The 17,287-nt window shown below is 42.7% G+C and overlaps 1 protein-coding gene across 1 annotated transcript; it reads left to right on the top strand.

Annotated features, from left to right (window-relative positions):
• The first annotated feature begins 330 nt into the window (after window positions 1-330).
• LOC124260644 (egalitarian protein homolog) lies at window positions 331-13,507 on the top strand. Its single transcript, XM_046694973.1, has 7 exons — window positions 331-397; window positions 4,098-4,251; window positions 4,799-4,926; window positions 5,995-6,075; window positions 6,859-6,972; window positions 11,140-11,258; window positions 11,450-13,507. Exons 2-7 carry the CDS (start codon window positions 4,134-4,136, stop codon window positions 11,625-11,627), a joined length of 738 nt encoding a protein of 245 aa, XP_046550929.1. The 5' UTR covers window positions 331-397; window positions 4,098-4,133; the 3' UTR covers window positions 11,628-13,507.
• The last annotated feature ends 3,780 nt before the right edge of the window (window positions 13,508-17,287 follow it).

Here is a 17,287-nt window from a genome sequence, read left to right as displayed (position 1 = left end):
GAAGGTGACTGTGATTATCTCCCTTTCATTCATTCATTCATTCATTCATTCATTCATTCATTCATTCATTCATTCATTCATTCATTCATTCATTCATTCATTCATTCATTCATTCATTCATTCATTCGAGACCTGAATAGGAGATATTTGAGAAATGTAAACGAAACACAAATTACCAGAAAAGTGTATCAGTAAATGTGCAGCTCAAATAGCACTTAGATATCTCATAAACTGAACAACAATGACTTCTTTGTAATTAACACGCGAGAAACAAGACCGTACACGCAACCGGGAAGGTGACTGTGATTATCTCCCTTGTATAACCTCTCCGATCAAAGAGGCAATAAACATCGATACCATAACGACCAGCGACGCTCGTGAGGAATCTTCGACACCTGTAAGTAAACAATATCTCCATAATAGCTGCCATTTACGATACAAAGTGCCCGCTGTGCCATGAATTAGTTATAAGAGACGATATCATAGCATACCTTCCCACCATATTCACTAACTGTACAGTATGTCGAGGTATTGGGCTGCACGGCAGGTGCTAATGCCTTACATATGATCTCCGCAGTCAAACCAGTAGTATATAACATTTATTATTGATGACTGTATCGGGTATTGATCTACATATAAGTATAGTGTAGGGAGAATATTATATATATGTTGTCAGTCGCTGCTAGCGAGTTGGGCAGCTTATCGTCTATAATGACCACCGCTTGCTGTAATCTTCCTCCTGAAATATTCAGGTATTACATTTGTTTACACTCTAGCCCGATCGATATTGGTGGTTAGAATACACACGCAATGGATACAACCTCGGACAGGGCGTTAATCACAGTCCCTATTATACATTTATACACCACAAGGTCTACATACCCACAATGATACTTTGGTTGATTGTTGAAGAAGGTTTGGGCTTATCAGTTTAAAGGACACAAAAATATTTCAGCTTATATTTAAATAATTCCCCAGGGACAGTGGGAGGTGAAGATTTAATCGTAACAGATTTCGAAGCGGGCCTGTGTTGATAGTTCTTTTGAATTACGGTTGTGTGTGGTTAGCAGTAGAGTAGCGACCGCAATATATTATTGATTTTAGTCTTTAGGAATTATTACAGTCGCTGAGCCTCCACAAAGAGTTAGCCAGACATTGTATGCAGGGTGGGAGATTACGGAGCTAAATATAGTAATTTGGTGGGCGCAGCTTGCCAGTCGGCTGTCCTGTTGTCCACATTACTATCGTCATTTCTGATACGAAAAGCGTTACCCCTAAAATTACAAGTTCCTCTTATGCTGCAACTTTAATATTAAAAGTTTTTTCCCAAGTTTTTTAACTCTAATAATATTATTACAAGTTATCTTTTCCGAATATTACAAGTTCTTTTTTCTGCTACCCTAATATTACAAATTATCTTTTCCGAATATTACAAGTTCTTTTTTCGTTTTCTGCTACCCGAATATTACAAGTTCTTTTTTCTGCTACCCTAATATTACAAATTATCTTTTCCGAATATTACAAGTTCTTTTTTTGTTTTCTGCTACCCGAATATTACAAGTTCTTTTTTCTGCTAGCCTAATATTACAAATTATCTTTTCCGAATATTACAAGTTCTTTTTTTGTTTTCTGCTACCCTAATATTACAAGTTCTTTCTTTCTGTTATCCCCATATCACAAGTTCTTTTTTCCTGCTACCTCTAATATTACAAATTATCTTTTCCGAATATTACAATTACAAGTTCTTTTTCCTGCTACCCATAATATTACTAATTATCTTTTCTTAACATTACAAATTCATTTTTCCTGGTACTCCCATTATTACAAGTTCTTTTTTCCTGCTACCCATTATACTAGGGGTATGCGATTGTCGTAATGATTTTGTGGCACTGCAACCTAGTCATGTAACATAATATATATTGTGATAATATATAATAGTGACATCGATATTCCCTCCTGATAATGAGATTAGTGTTCGTGTCAGGTTTGCCCAATGCTAGGCTACCCTCTGAGAGGGTGTCATTAATCACTCTTGTAAAGAACGTTTAGGTTTTCCGTCGTGGGGAACATTGGTTACCGCACGTAACCTGAGTGTGCATGTAAACAATATGTCCTCAAAGCGGTAGACCTTTCCTTGTGCATACCCCGCTAATCTGGAAACCCAGTCTTGAGGACGAATTGCTGAAATAGGTTTCACCGTCAGGATGATTGCAGTTACAGTTGTGTGTTTGCGCATGCGTGCATTTGTATGTATCGTTGTTTTCACTTGTTCGGACCAAGTGAGATACGATTGATATGAATACACCTCTCAGACACAATATAACGACACAGTCGATCAGAGTTGTGTGGGTTTTTTCTGACGCACAGTTATCATAAGGTCTGAAAAGTGAGCGTTATGCCAGAATTACGCTCGTACGGCCCTGGATCTAACCACAGCTGTGAAATTACGCGTTAGTGTAGAATATGTAATTCCCTATGGTGTAGATGCAAGTGCAAATACTTCGGCAGTTTGAAAAATAGAAATTGCTAGGTCTTAGTATATCGTAACAGTAAATCTCTTCCCTTTTTCTCGTAGACCGATGAAAGCACTCTGCGACGATTTCCTTTTATTTGGCATCTTCACGTAAACTGTGAGCGAACAAAATACTGCCTGGTATTTGAACATCATTCGTATATATCAAATGGATTTGTATTCTCATGTGTAACGTTATACATTCAGTATAGATAACGGCTTGTCAGTGATGATGAAAATATATTTTGTTTTCTTCTATGACGTCAAACGACGACTGAGAGATCACACACGCATAAAGACATGGGAGCTTAACTTCGCTAGGTTTAACACGTGGTAATTGTAACTCCTGGAGACAATTTGCTTTGGATAAGGTCACTATATTTTCGTGAGGTTTTGTTCATGAGGACCAAAACTATTCCAATGCAAAGAATCCTTGTAACAGTATACGTTTAAGGTATTGGTAGTATCACAAGTGACAAGAAATGATGATAGCATACAACACGAAGGACGTAATAGCAAACTTGATGACCCTATCTAGTGTTTAGATTCCTCTATTCTCCTGTTTGTAGATGTATTCTGACTAATGTTGCACCATTAACAGGATGCTAACCTTTCGTCAAATGTTATGAAATTACGGAAAAAAGTACACCATTTTATGTGTTTTATGTGTTTTTAAACGTCGGAGAAAGACGAAATCGGTATGTTCATTAGTATATATCTCACTGTGTTTCCGTTAATTTGAATAAAATTCTTGGTTTGTTTGTCAGAATGTGACTCTCAACAAAACATACAATGACAGATTATGCAATTTTGATAATGTCCTGAACAGATTTAGCAGTTTGACCGTGCATCTTGATGTGGACAACACATGAACCCGTGTGGCATTAATTTAACGTTAAAAAGAATATTGCAAAAGACACGAATTTATTTTAGGATAGGACTTTTCTTTGTTGTATGCGTATATTACTACGAATATTTTCACCTATATCCCTGCCATTATGGCCGATCTAAGGCATGAGTATTCACTTATCTACAGACATCAAAACCCGTGAACGCCCGGGTGGTCAGGCTCGCTGGCTTGGTTGACACATGTCATCGGTTCCCTATTGCGCAGATCGATGCTCATGCTGTTGATCACTGGATTGTCTGGTCCAGATTCGATTATTTACAGGCCGCCGCCAAATAGCTGGAATATTGCTGAGTGCGGCATAAAACTAAACTCACTCACTACAGACATCAAAGATGTGAATCCGCGTTCCACGGGAAGATGATGGTTCATATGATACACAAACGTATCCTGAACATGATACTGATGAAGGGTGGTGGGATAGCCTGGTGGTTAAAGCGTTCGTTCGTCACGCCGAAGTCCCGTGTTCGACTCCCGCATGTGTGAAACCCATTCTTGGTGTACCCCGCCGTCATCTTGCTGGAATATTGCTAAAAGCGGCGTGAATTTTAACTGACTCACTCGCCCACTAATATCGATGCTGCGAGTGCTACACCTGGTCACAAATAGCATTATGGTTTTTTTGGCTCTCTCTTTGATCTTTGTCTCCTCCTTGATGTTTTGACACTGTCATGTCAGCTCCCCGTGGACGTGCTGTGACGCCCTGACGGCAACATGCCGCGGATCCATCTCGTGTCATCTGCGCCGGCGTCCGAGAAGGCAGTGCACGACATCCTCGTCTCATCCCCTGTGGTTGGGGTCAGTTGCAAGGGGGCCAATGCAGGAGGTAAAGGTACGTCCCATTTCACGAATGACTGACATAAAAATATGAGTAATATTCAATATTTGACAAGTTTCAAATGAAGTTTAGATAGTTATCATTATATACTCATGCCAATAATGGTTGTCATTCTTACCCTCCCCACCCCGAACCTGGGTCACACACACCTCAACCCCACCCCTCTCCAATTAAAAATTGAAGCCCCAGTGACAAATGAAGTTTCCATAGTTATCATGAGTATATAAAATCTTATCACTTTTCTTACATAAACTCGAACCTTGCAGGAAGTTATATGCAGTAATTAACTTAGATACAACACAATTCTGTTTTAACCAAGTCCATTTTATCAGGTATTTATTATTTTCTATGATGAGTACATAAGGTAGAATATATTCACTGAGATTCCTCGTTTCATAATTTCTTATGTTTTATATGAAATTTCTTCAGCTTTTAAAGTATTTGAGTAGATTCGTTTTATGTATAACAAATATTAATTGATTCAGTCATATTCATATTGATTGAAACATTTTGAAATAATCAGGATTATTTTCTTTCATAGGTACCATTTATCTGATTGTCGTAGCAACGCTACAGGGTGACGTGTACGCTTTCGACGTGAGACGAGACAGGAACATCATCCTCGACGGTGGTCTGATCAGACTGTTCCAGAGTACTGAAGTCACCAAGGTACTGCTCCAGTACACTGTCACGGCTACCGGCTTGTCCGTATCAGTCCGCTAGTGTGTGGCTAGTACACGTTCAATCTAATGAATACATTTCACCAGAAAGACATTTGTTCAATCTTAATCGAAGTATTCTAATCTGACATACCTTATTGTTTACCTAAATTGAACTAATAAACTGATTCAGTTTTTGTGAAATCAGTTCCATCTCCAAACATTAGTCCAGTTTCAATAAATACGTTAAACTCAAAAGGAAACTTAAATAGATTAGTTTAATCTCATAGAAATTAGTTCAGTGTGAGAGAAATGAGTTCACCCGGATTGAGTTCCATACGGTATTCGAACAGTGAGGCAGAGTGACGCACCTAAACGCCAGCACACAATATCGGCTCTCCATCCCACTCAGCCACCGCAGCTTCCATTAAAGGAGAATACGAACGAAAACAAAACTTTTGATATATTGTAAAGGATATTGTAAAAGTCACATTCCGTGATTAAAATTGAACAAAAAGTTTGTAAAATAGCAATAAAAACACAAAAACGTACTCGTATTTCCGCCTATTACGGAAACACCCGACAGTTAATGAGCAGAGGGGTCTGACAACTTGTAGCCGAGATCACGTACTTTGTGTACCCCTCTTACTTGTTAACTGGCCCGCATCCCATTCTTCCTACAGTCCCAATTTGCCTACATCCCAGCTTGCCTACAGCACTACTGTAGGCAGAATGGGAAATGATTTTTTACCTATAAGGGTATGCTGTTGGGTTTGGAGAGAAGGTAATGTATGGAATTTCACTTAAATTAAACGGTATTATGATATTAGTGATAATGAATGGCAAGTTAAAGTTAAAAAGTTGTGGTTGGTCCTTATAATCCAAAATAGACATATACACAGTGAGTCTGCTCAATTAATAAAACGTTTGATAAAGTATAAATGCTAGATTTTTTTTATGAATGTGTCATTTAAATAAGAACATATGTTACATTTGACTACTTTTTCATAGGTTTTCTCAATTCGTACTAAAATGCCACTCAAACCGTTCATTCAGTAGACTGTACTTTGTTTCCCAGGTCATACACGACTGCGCTGCCGATGCAGCGGCCCTCCATCGTGGATTCGGTGTCGCACTGAGGAACGTCTTCGACACGCAGGTACCCCCAAACAGCTGACCACACCTTAAACACACAGATAAACTTTGTGACAGAATGAATTACCCTACCCCCTTCTGTACCAAAGCACACTTGTATTCTGACGCGTAGACTAACACTTAGTCTCTGAAAATATATAATGTTGATAACAAATAACTCCAGTTAAATTGAAAAAAGAACCCTAGTGATAATTGTAATGGCGACTGAGGAAATCGAGACTTGTTTCATTTAGTGCATTTGTATTGAAGGCAGGGTTGGACGGAAGGGACAATATTATTGTCCGGGGACTGAGAGACTATCTAACGAGAGTAATTATCACTGTTTTAAATGATTCCTCAGCCCGGAGAGCGGAAGGTCGCGGGTTCGATCCCCGGCCGCGTCAAACCAAAAGACGTTAAAATATGGTACTTGTTGGTCCCTGCCTGGCGCTCGGCATAAATGGGTACAACAAGGACTGGTCGGCTTGGAGTCAGTATAATGTGTCTGAGTGGGGTATTCATGCTTAACTGCGGCATGGTATCTCAGTGAGCACTATAAAACCAGCTTCAGTCTGGGCGACGTACAAGCAGCCGCAGCTTAAATACACAGCCGCACACACACACACGCATGCACGTCGTCATATGAGCGAAATATTCTTAAGTACGACGTTAAAACCCCATTTCACCTCACCTCACTTAAATGGTTCTCTAATTCTTTGTCGAATTAACGTGATTGACGGATTAATGAGTGTCGGATTAACGAGAGCTGACTGTAGTTACACGCGTAGATATATGTTTCTCTCGCTAGGTGGCGCATCGAGTACTAATGGAGGAGTACGGACTTCCGCCTCGGATGATCAGCAAAAACGCCTTGTTTGCAAAATACGACATCGTTGGGTATACTCCCTCAGCACCACTGGAGGTATGTGTGAAGTTATACCTGTTTCTTGGAATGAACGAAAGTTTTCCGTATGATGTAAAACTGTGTGTTGTGGATTCACTGATACTCATTTTATCCCCGACACTGAGTAAGCTGTTTACAATCTAATGAATATTCCAGCTGTAACCAATCAAACTTGTCAATACAAACCAGAGGTTGATATTAAGAGCAGCGTCAAACACCGGTCCATCAGGTCCATCTGAGACGGCACTATGGCAACCAATAGAGCCCAGGGCCCCGTTTCATAAATCTCTCGTAGCGCTACGACTATCGTACGTCAATGTTACAGTATAGGAGGTAGGAATGTTACGAGGAAAGTTACGACATCTTAGCCTTACCAGAGCTTTGTGAAACGGGCCCCAGGGCCTGCTTCCACAAAGGGTGACAGCTAAGGCGACCGTAACTCCCATATTATAACAAAGGCTTACGTTCGTCGGCGCATTAAGATCGGATCCCCATCTTAGATGGGTGAAAAGTCATATTGGGTGAGTGAGTGAGTTTAGTTTTACGCTGCTTTTAGACATATTTCAGCAAGTACACCAGAAATGTACACATTGTACCCATGTGGGGAATCGAACCCGGGTCTTCGGCGTGACGAGCGAACGGCTAATCACTAGGCTACCCCACCGCCCTCCTAGTCCTATCGAGAGATGTTATGCTGTTCTATGTTCATGTCTATGCCACCGCCCTCCTAGTCCTATCGAGAGATGTTATGCTGTTCTATGTTCATGTCTATGCCACCGCCCTCCTAGTCCTATCGAGAGATGTTATGCTGTTCTATGTTCATGTCTATGCCACCGCCCTCCTAGTCCTATCGAGAGATGTTATGCTGTTCTATGTTCATGTCTACCCCACCGCCCTCCTAGTCCTATCGAGAGATGTTATGCTGTTCTATGTTCATGTCTATGCCACCGCCCTCCTAGTCCTATCGAGAGATGTTATGCTGTTCTATGTTCATGTCTATGCCACCGCCCTCCTAGTCCTATCGAGAGATGTTATGCTGTTCTATGTTCATGTCTATGCCACCGCCCTCCTAGTCCTATCGAGAGATGTTATGCTGTTCTATGTTCATGTCTATCCCACCGCCCTCCTAGTCCTATCGAGAGATGTTATGCTGTTCTATGTTCATGTCTACCCCACCGCCCTCCTAGTCCTATCGAGAGATGTTATGCTGTTCTATGTTCATGTCCATGTCACCGCCCTCCTAGTCCTATCGAGAGATGTTATGCTGTTCTATGTTCATGTCTACCCCACCGCCCTCCTAGTCCTATCGAGATGTTATGCTGTTCTATGTTCATGTCTACCCCACCGCCCTCCTAGTCCTATCGAGAGATGTTATGGTGTTCTATGTTCATGTCTACCCCACCACCCTCCTAGTCCTATCGAGAGATATTATGGTGTTCTATGTTCATGTCTACCCCACCGCCCTCCTAGTCCTATCGAGAGATGTTATGCTGTTCTATGTTCATGTCTACCCCACCGCCCTCCTAGTCCTATCGAGAGATGTTATGGTGTTCTATGTTCATGTCTACCCCACCGCCCTCCTAGTCCTATCGAGAGATGTTATGGTGTTCTATGTTCATGTCTACCCCACCGCCCTCCTAGTCCTATCGAGAGATGTTATGCTGTTCTATGTTCATGTCTATGCCACCGCCCTCCTAGTCCTATCGAGAGATGTTATGGTGTTCTATGTTCATGTCTACCCCACCGCCCTCCTAGTCCTATCGAGAGATGTTATGGTGTTCTATGTTCATGTCCTGCCCACTGCCCTCCTAGTCCTATCGAGGAGATGTTATGGTGTTCTATGTTCATGTCTACCCCACCGCCCTCCTATTCCTATCGAGAGATGTTATACTGTTCTATGTTCATGTCTACCCCCACCGCCCTCCTAGTCCTATCGAGGAGATGTTATGCTGTTCTATGTTCATGTCTACCCCACCGCCCTCCTAGTCCTATCGAGAGATGTTATGGTGTTCTATGTTCATGTCCACCCCACCGCCCTCCTAGTCCTATCGAGAGATGTTATGCTGTTCTATGTTCATGTCTATGCCACCGCCCTCCTAGTCCTATCGAGAGATGTTATGGTGTTCTATGTTCATGTCTACCCCACCGCCCTCCTAGTCCTATCGAGAGATGTTATGCTGTTCTATGTTCATGTCTATGCCACCGCCCTCCTAGTCCTATCGAGAGATGTTATGCTGTTCTATGTTCATGTCTATGCCACCGCCCTCCTAGTCCTATCGAGATGTTATGGTGTTCTATGTTCATGTCTATCCCACCGCCCTCCCTAGTCCCTATCGAGGAGATGTTATGCTGTTCTATGTTCATGTCTATGCCACCGCCCTCCTAGTCCTATCGAGGGAGATGTTATGGTGTTCTATGTTCATGTCTATGTCACCGCCCTCCTAGTCCTATCGAGAGATGTTATACTGTTCTATGTTCATGTCTACCCCACCGCCCTCCTAGTCCTATCGAGAGATGTTATACTGTTCTATGTTCATGTCTACCCCACCGCCCTCCTAGTCCTATCGAGAGATGTTATGCTGTTCTATGTTCATGTCTACCCCACCGCCCTCCTAGTCCTATCGAGAGATGTTATGCTGTTCTATGTTCATGTCTATGCCACCGCCCTCCTAGTCCTATCGAGAGATGTTATGCTGTTCTATGTTCATGTCTATGTCACCGCCCTCCTAGTCCTATCGAGAGATGTTATGCTGTTCTATGTTCATGTCTACCCCACCGCCCTCCTAGTCCTATCGAGAGATGTTATGCTGTTCTATGTTCATGTCCATGTCACCGCCCTCCTATTCCTATCGAGAGATGTTATGCTGTTCTATGTTCATGTCTACCCCACCGCCCTCCTTGTCCTATCGAGAGATGTTATACTGTTCTATGTTCATGTCTATGCCACCGCCCTCCTATTCCTATCGAGAGATGTTATACTGTTCTATGTTCATGTCTGTGCCACCGCCCTCCTAGTCCTATCGAGATGTTATGCTGTTCTATGTTCATGTCCATGTCACCGCCCTCCTAGTCCTATCGAGAGATGTTATACTGTTCTATGTTCATGTCTATCCCACCGCCCTCCTTGTCCTATCGAGAGATGTTATACTGTTCTATGTTCATGTCCATGTCACCACCCTCCTAGTCCCATGGAGAGATGTTATACTGTTCTATGTTCATGTCTATGTCACCGCCCTCCTAGTCCCATGGAGAGATGTTATGCTGTTCTATGTTCATGTCTATGTCACCACCCTCCTAGTCCTATCGAGAGATGTTATACTGTTCTATGTTCATGTCTATGTCACCGCCCTCCTAGTCCCATGGAGAGATGTTATACTGTTCTATGTTCATGTCTATGTCACCACCCTCCTAGTCCTATCGAGAGATGTTATACTGTTCTATGTTCATGTCTATGTCACCGCCCTCCTAGTCCCATGGAGAGATGTTATGCTGTTCTATGTTCATGTCCATGTCACCACCCTCCTAGTCCCATGGAGAGATGTTATGCTGTTCTATGTTCATGTCTATCCCACCGCCCTCCTAGTCCTATCGAGAGATGTTATGCCGTTCTATGTTCATGTCTATGTCACCACCCTCCTAGTCCTATCGAGAGATGTTATGCTGTTCTATGTTCATGTCCATGTCACCGCCCTCCTATTCCTATCGAGAGATGTTATGCTGTTCTATGTTCATGTCTATCCCACCGCCCTCCTATTCCTATCGAGAGATGTTATACTGTTCCATGTTCATGTCTATGCCACCGTCCTCCTATTCCTATCGAGAGATGTTATACTGTTCCATGTTCATGTCTATGCCACCGCCCTCCCATTCCTATCGAGAGATGTTATACTGTTCCATGTTCATGTCTATGCCACCGCCCTCCTATTCCTATCGAGAGATGTTATGCTGTTCCATGTTCATGTCTATGCCACCGCCCTCCTATTCCTATGAGAGATGTTATACTGTTCCATGTTCATGTCTATGCCACCGCCCTCCTATTCCTATCGAGAGATGTTATACTGTTCCATGTTCATGTCTATCCCACCGTCCTCCTATTCCTATCGAGAGATGTTATGCTGTTCTATGTTCATGTTTATGCCAACACTACCGACCACTGATCACTATCTTCTCGTCATCTGTCTACAGCGTCTACTGCGAGAGGACCAGCACGTTTGGGCGCGGCGACCTCTAAACAAGGACATGCTCAACACCGCCGCGGCCGACGTCGTCCCCCTCGTGACCGTCCTGTACGACAGACTCAAGAGGTACGTGATCAGATATATCTCGGGAGTCATTGTCGATGTGACTTCAGTAGTAGTTCGATATTAATGCAAGTACTTTAATTGGAAAATGGGCAATAGAGTTGGGAAGTAGCTCTTCTTCCTTTTGTTACTAAATTATTTATTCATTGCCGATGCCAAGTTCAATTAAATAATACTTGTTAGTCGATTTCTAGCGTTCTGAAACCCCAGACTGCTGACTGGTTCGAGTGTCTCTGCAACAACCATCGGCGCAGTCAACTTGGAAGCAAGAAAAAGAAGACGACAGTAAAGGGAGATAATCAAGCCCGACGATCTGTCAATGAGTCATTCGAAATGAGTGTCGTCAAATATAAAGAACCCAAAGATGACTAGTCAGTATCAAATGACAGTGAGACCTCGTTTGTCCCGACAATGTTTGTCCTTATACCCTGCTACGCCGAAGAACATGTCAATGACGTCAACATAAATATACATGGGTGACACTCCACTGTTTCTTTAATCCACACATTTGTTCATTTAGGAGATTTCATCTTATCAATACCGTCTGGATAAACGGGGCTTCGCTGTATGCAGATGTAATTTGTATTTTGATGCTACAAGTGTGTTTAGATTCTCCAAATAATAACAAAGATTGACATGTATATGGACGCCTTCTGCTAGAATCTCTGCTTTAAATGTACAGAATTCACATTTCTCACCGGAACGATTTTATATTAAGCTGGGATTGTAATCTATTTGCGAATGCGCCTCTCTAACGGTTTAAAGCAGAAGCCCAGTCTCGCCGTTTGGTTCAGCCTGGTTCCCTGGGTCTGTGTCGGAGCGTTAGCGCAGGCGCAACAGACCAAGGGATCCAGGCTGCGTTTGGTTCTCTTCCTGACATATGTGATTGAATAATATGTGAGTTCAGTTCTCATGCAAATTGTATGCATGATGGTCCCTTACCGGTAGTGTAGGACATGTTTGCCCCTTTGGCGCGAACACCTGGTGTCATCAGAGATTTACAGTAACCCATTCCTGTAATTCTCATGGCTGTTTTCCCTTTAATGCCCAATGAGTCCTATTTCAGTCATTATTTGGCGTTGAGATTTTATATTGAATGTTACAAAGGCTTAACATGATTCTGCTTATTGACACTACTATTGTCTATTGTTACCTTAATTAGAAGTCATGTCGATACAGTGTTGTATGTTTTTATCTGTGATATATGGTTACACTTCAGCAATAACAGGAATGCCTTATACAGGGATGAACAGAATTGTAAGATGTACTTGACGTATATTTGAGTAATTACTGTTTCCTATTACTGTACAAGACAAATGTCATTTTAGCCACATTCTGGCTTGGTATTTGTAAGATTTCGGTGGAGGAATGTTGTGTGAATATTCGATATTTGTAAGAACCATTTGTTTTTTTGTCAGTCTTCTACCTTTCTATTATATATATAGTTTTAAGGTGACGGTTATGCAGTATTTGGTCGTCTCAGTATTGCGGGAATGCTGCGAGATATGTTACAGTTTGATAACCATGTCCTTTATTGTAGGCGTTTGTCTCATTCTGGTGCTGATGTTACCTCTTAAGTTATCGGTTTTCAGATTTCCCGAAGCAATTGTGTCTTTCATGTTTAGCACTTTCAGTATTTCTGACGAATGGAAGATGAATCTGTGCATTCATTTGCCACTAGCATCGTACACCGATATTTAATGTGATTTGAGTGATCGGGCTGTATTCACGGAGCAAAGTGTTTAGATGAAATGGACATGAATTTCCTCCAAAAACATCTTCCAAGGGAGATCGTTTATGTTTGCGTGTGCGTGTGCGTCCGAGCGTGTTTGTGGACGAGAGTGGAATCTTGATGATGATGATGAAGGGGGAGAGATCGTGCAAGCTACTTGTCCGGTTAAGAACATGTGGCTGTGATGTGATGGTCTTCAACATTCAACCTGTGAAAACAGGAAGACTTACTCTTTTACCATAAGTCTAAACAATTGATCTCACTCACTCACTCAGTCAGTCAGTCAGTCTTACAACTGTGTCTCGTCTTGTAGTTTTATGAATGTTCATAAGCCATCCAGCAATAATGCTTGTACTGAGGTGTCGACTAGAATACTAGTAGTGTACTTGAACGTATATTATTCTCAACATGTTGATTACAGCACTGTTACCTTACAGTATTATGACTGCCTTTACAATTTACCATGACTTTTGAAAGATGACATTGATGCATTGGACCAATTAAAAGTAGTTTTTGTATATAAATGCTCATGTTTATATTTTAGTGCTTTATTTATGATGTTTTTACGCTAGCCCCGACATCAAAAACGTCAAATTATGAACCAGTGGACCGGAATTCCCAGGAATTCTAACACTTAATGTCCCCGTGACATGTCCACGGTACCAACTTTCGTAGGAATTCAAGATGTCGGGTGAGGCAGACCCCTGATACCCAATGTGGGACGAGATCACGACCACCCTTTGTTTTACGAAACACTGAGCAATATTCCAGCTAATCTATATAGCGGCGGTCCGGAAATAATCGAGTCTGGACCAGAAACTCCAGTGATCAACAGCACAAGCATACCCCTACGCAACTGCGATACAATGACATGTGTCCACCAAGTCAGCGAGCCTGACCACCTGATCCTGTTAGTCGCCTACTACGACAAGCATGGGTTACTGAAGACCAATTCTAACCCGAATCTTCATGGGTCTCAATGAAGGAAGAGGTCGGACGCGTTGGCTATAGATTTAGAAGCGCACATAATATATTCCTATCAAACCCAAAACATGCAAACCTAAGATCACACTTTCCACACCACGTCCTACTGTTCATTGAGCATGACGTGGACCCGGCAAATACTCTCATCTTATGAGTTACAATGTTATCGTATCTCAACATTGTGTGATATGTAAACATGAAACGGATGGTCCCTTTAAGTCACAAGTACGTTGTCCGTCGACCATCGCCTCAATTTACGTTTACGATCTAATTGTGAGATTTGACTTTTAGCCTGATGAGAAGAAAGGATGCTGGCATTGCGTTATTATGCATTGAAGATTGTTTCTCCATCAATACGTTTCCGTGATCAGAAAGCAGAACAAGTCAACAGTCCACAACAAAATACGAGTTTCACAGTTTTGTATATTGAGGGAGTATATTTTAGCTGTGTTTTCTACGTTTTTAACGTTCAGTCTTCTCACTCACGTGTGTTCTGGTAGAAAATTCGACGTTGCAGTCCAGATTAGAACGGGAAGCCCTTGTACAAAACCAGTTAAGCCCTAAGACTGTCGTATTACATAGGTGAGGTGAAATTGGGTTTTACGTCGTGCTTGAGAATATTTCGCTCATATGACGACGTGCATGCGTGTGTATGTGTATGTGCGGCTGCTTGTACTAGCCCAGAATGAAGCTGGTTTTATAGTGCTAGCTCACTGAGATACCATGCCGCAGTGAAGCATGAATACCCCACTCAGACACAGTATACTGACTCCGAGCCGACCAGTCCTTGTTGTACCCATTAATGCCGAGCGCCAGGCAGGGACCAACAAGTACCATATTTTAACGTCTTTTCGTATGACGCGGTCGGGGATCGAACCCGCGACCTTCCGCTCTCCGGGCGGACGCTCTTACCACTACACCACGGAGGCGGTCCTGTCGTATTTATATAAGGCATGTGTACATGTTAAGGCATGAGATTTAAGATCAACTCGCTTAGTACTGCTCCAAACCGTGAAGATCGGGATTAGAATGGCCTTCAGCGACTAAGGGTATCGAGTGGTCAGGCGTGCTGACTTGGTTGACACATATCATCTTATCCCAGTTGCATGGATCGATGCTCATGATGTCAATCACTGGATTGTCTGGTCCAGATTTGATTATTTTCAGACCGTTGCCGTATAGCAGGAACATTGCCTGTGGCGTTAAACAACAAATAAAGGTACTGCAGCACCCAGGTCCCCAGAGTGAGTGTGTGAGTTTAGTTGTACGCCACACTCAGCAATATTCCAGTTATATGGCGGCGGTCTGTAAATAATCGAGTCTGGACCAGACAATCAGTGATCAACAGCAACAGCATCGACCTGCGCAATTGGGTGAGGTGAGGTGAAATTGGGTTTTACGTCGTGCTTGAGAATATTTCGCTCATATGACGACGTGCATGCGTGTGTATGTGTATGTGCGGCTGCTTGTACTAGCCCAGACTAAGGCTGGTTTTATAGTGCTAGCCCACTGAGATACCATGCCGCAGTGAAGCATGAATACCCCACTCAGACACATTATACTGACTCTGAGCCGACCAGTCCTTGTTGTACCCATTAATGCCGAGCGCCAGGCAGGGACCAACAAGTACCATATTTTAACGTCTTTTGGTTTGACGCGGTCGGGGATCGAACCCGCGACCTTCCGCTCTCCGGGCGGACGCTCTAACCACTACACCACGGAGGCGGTCCCTGCGCAATTTGGATACGATGACATGTGTCAACTAAGTCAGCGAGCCTGACCACCCGATCCCGTTATTCGCCTCTTACGACAAGCATGGGTTACTGAAGGATCATTCTAACCCGGACCTTCACTGTCCCCATACTAACCTCTGAAAGTGTAAAGAAATCACATTTAATTAGAAAAACAGATCCAATAAGGCAGGTGATTTACTAACCCTGTGACAAATCTAGCCTTGCTTCGTCTTGGACATTTGCATTACAGGCTGGGTGAAGCTGAAATAATATGGTTCAGGGACTGTGAGACTCTCTGGTCCCCACTGTTGGTTTGGTTTGTTGTTTAACGCCGTATTCAGCAATATTCCAGCTTTATGGCGGTGGTCTGTAAGATGTCGGGTGAGGCAGACCCCTGATCCCCAATGTGGGACGAGATCACGACCACCCCTTGTTATACGAAACACTCAGCAATATTCCAGCTAATCTATATAACGGCGGTCCGTAAATAATCGAGTCTGGACCAGACAATCAGTGATCAACATCATGAGCATCGTTCTACACAACTGGGATGCAATGCCATGTGTCAGCCAAGTCAGCGAGCCTGACCACACGGTCCCGTTAGTCGCCTCTTACGACAAGCATGGGTTACTGAAGACCAATTCTAACCCGAATCTTCATGGGTCTCCCCACTGTTGGCTAGATGTCGGATCAGATTGGGTTAGTTCTTCGCTCACCGACAATCTGTGCCTGGCTCGTCTGGGTCGGTTGAATCACTAACAGTCCGTCGTGATAGAGCTGGAACATCGCTTTTGTTTGAGTGGCATTCTAGAAGTTGGTGGTATAGAGATGACAAGACTTTATGGATGATCTTCTATATTTTGACAATGGCGACGTGTATGCTTGAAACCGGTATGAGAATCTATACCGAAACGTCGCCATTGTCAAAACAAAGAAGTTAATTCATCCATAAAGTCTTGTCATCTTTATTCCACCAACTTCACCAACGTCATCTCTTGAACATTGCTGTCTGCGGCGCAAAACTAACAGTGATATATAAACCCAGCTATAAAATATCATTACGTATAACCTTTCTGCATGAATTTCCTGGTTCAAGGCGTAAGTATGTACTAGAATTTATCAATACATTAACGAATATAATTACAAGCTGTACCCAAGTGAGTTTAGGTTTAAGCCGTTTTTAGCAATATTCCAGCAATATCACTGCGGGGGACACCAGAAATGGGCTTCAGACATTGTGCCCATGTCAGGACTCTAACCAGGTCTTCCACGTTATTCTTGTGTGTTTGGGACTTCTGACCTGTAAGTGTGACCATTATAACTGATTATCTTAACATGTTTACCCATTTGCTCAGACTTTAGAAGTAATAAAGGATTCCTTCTGTTATTGAACCAGGGTTTTGTGTAACCCATTCGTCTAGGGAGCTGCCAGTGGTTTGAGTTACCTCCCTTTACCGTGCCAGAACATGGTAACTGTTGCATTTGGCTGTATTCACAACATGGACCTCGTTATGATCTCTAGCGAGACATTAAAGCTATTCTGTACATGATCACATTCTATCAACACGAGTAACTTGACCGTA

This window comes from Haliotis rubra, unplaced genomic scaffold (genome assembly GCF_003918875.1).
Source record: "Haliotis rubra isolate DU_JTF1 unplaced genomic scaffold, ASM391887v1 Scf770, whole genome shotgun sequence".
NCBI lineage: Eukaryota > Metazoa > Mollusca > Gastropoda > Lepetellida > Haliotidae > Haliotis > Haliotis rubra.
This window is presented reverse-complemented; position numbering and strand designations above follow the sequence as displayed.

What these genes read in the sequence shown, in the direction of transcription:
- LOC124260644 (XM_046694973.1), top strand. Translation starts at nt 4,134, where the DNA reads ATGCCGCGGATCCATCTCGTGTCATCTGCGCCGGCGTCCGAGAAGGCA. An exon ending in GGCCAATGCAGGAGGTAAAG is followed by an intron (nt 4,252 to 4,798) that starts GTACGTCCCATT and finishes TTTCTTTCATAG; the next exon opens with GTACCATTTATCTGATTGTC. An exon ending in CTGTACGACAGACTCAAGAG is followed by an intron (nt 11,259 to 11,449) that starts GTACGTGATCAG and finishes GTCGATTTCTAG; the next exon opens with CGTTCTGAAACCCCAGACTG.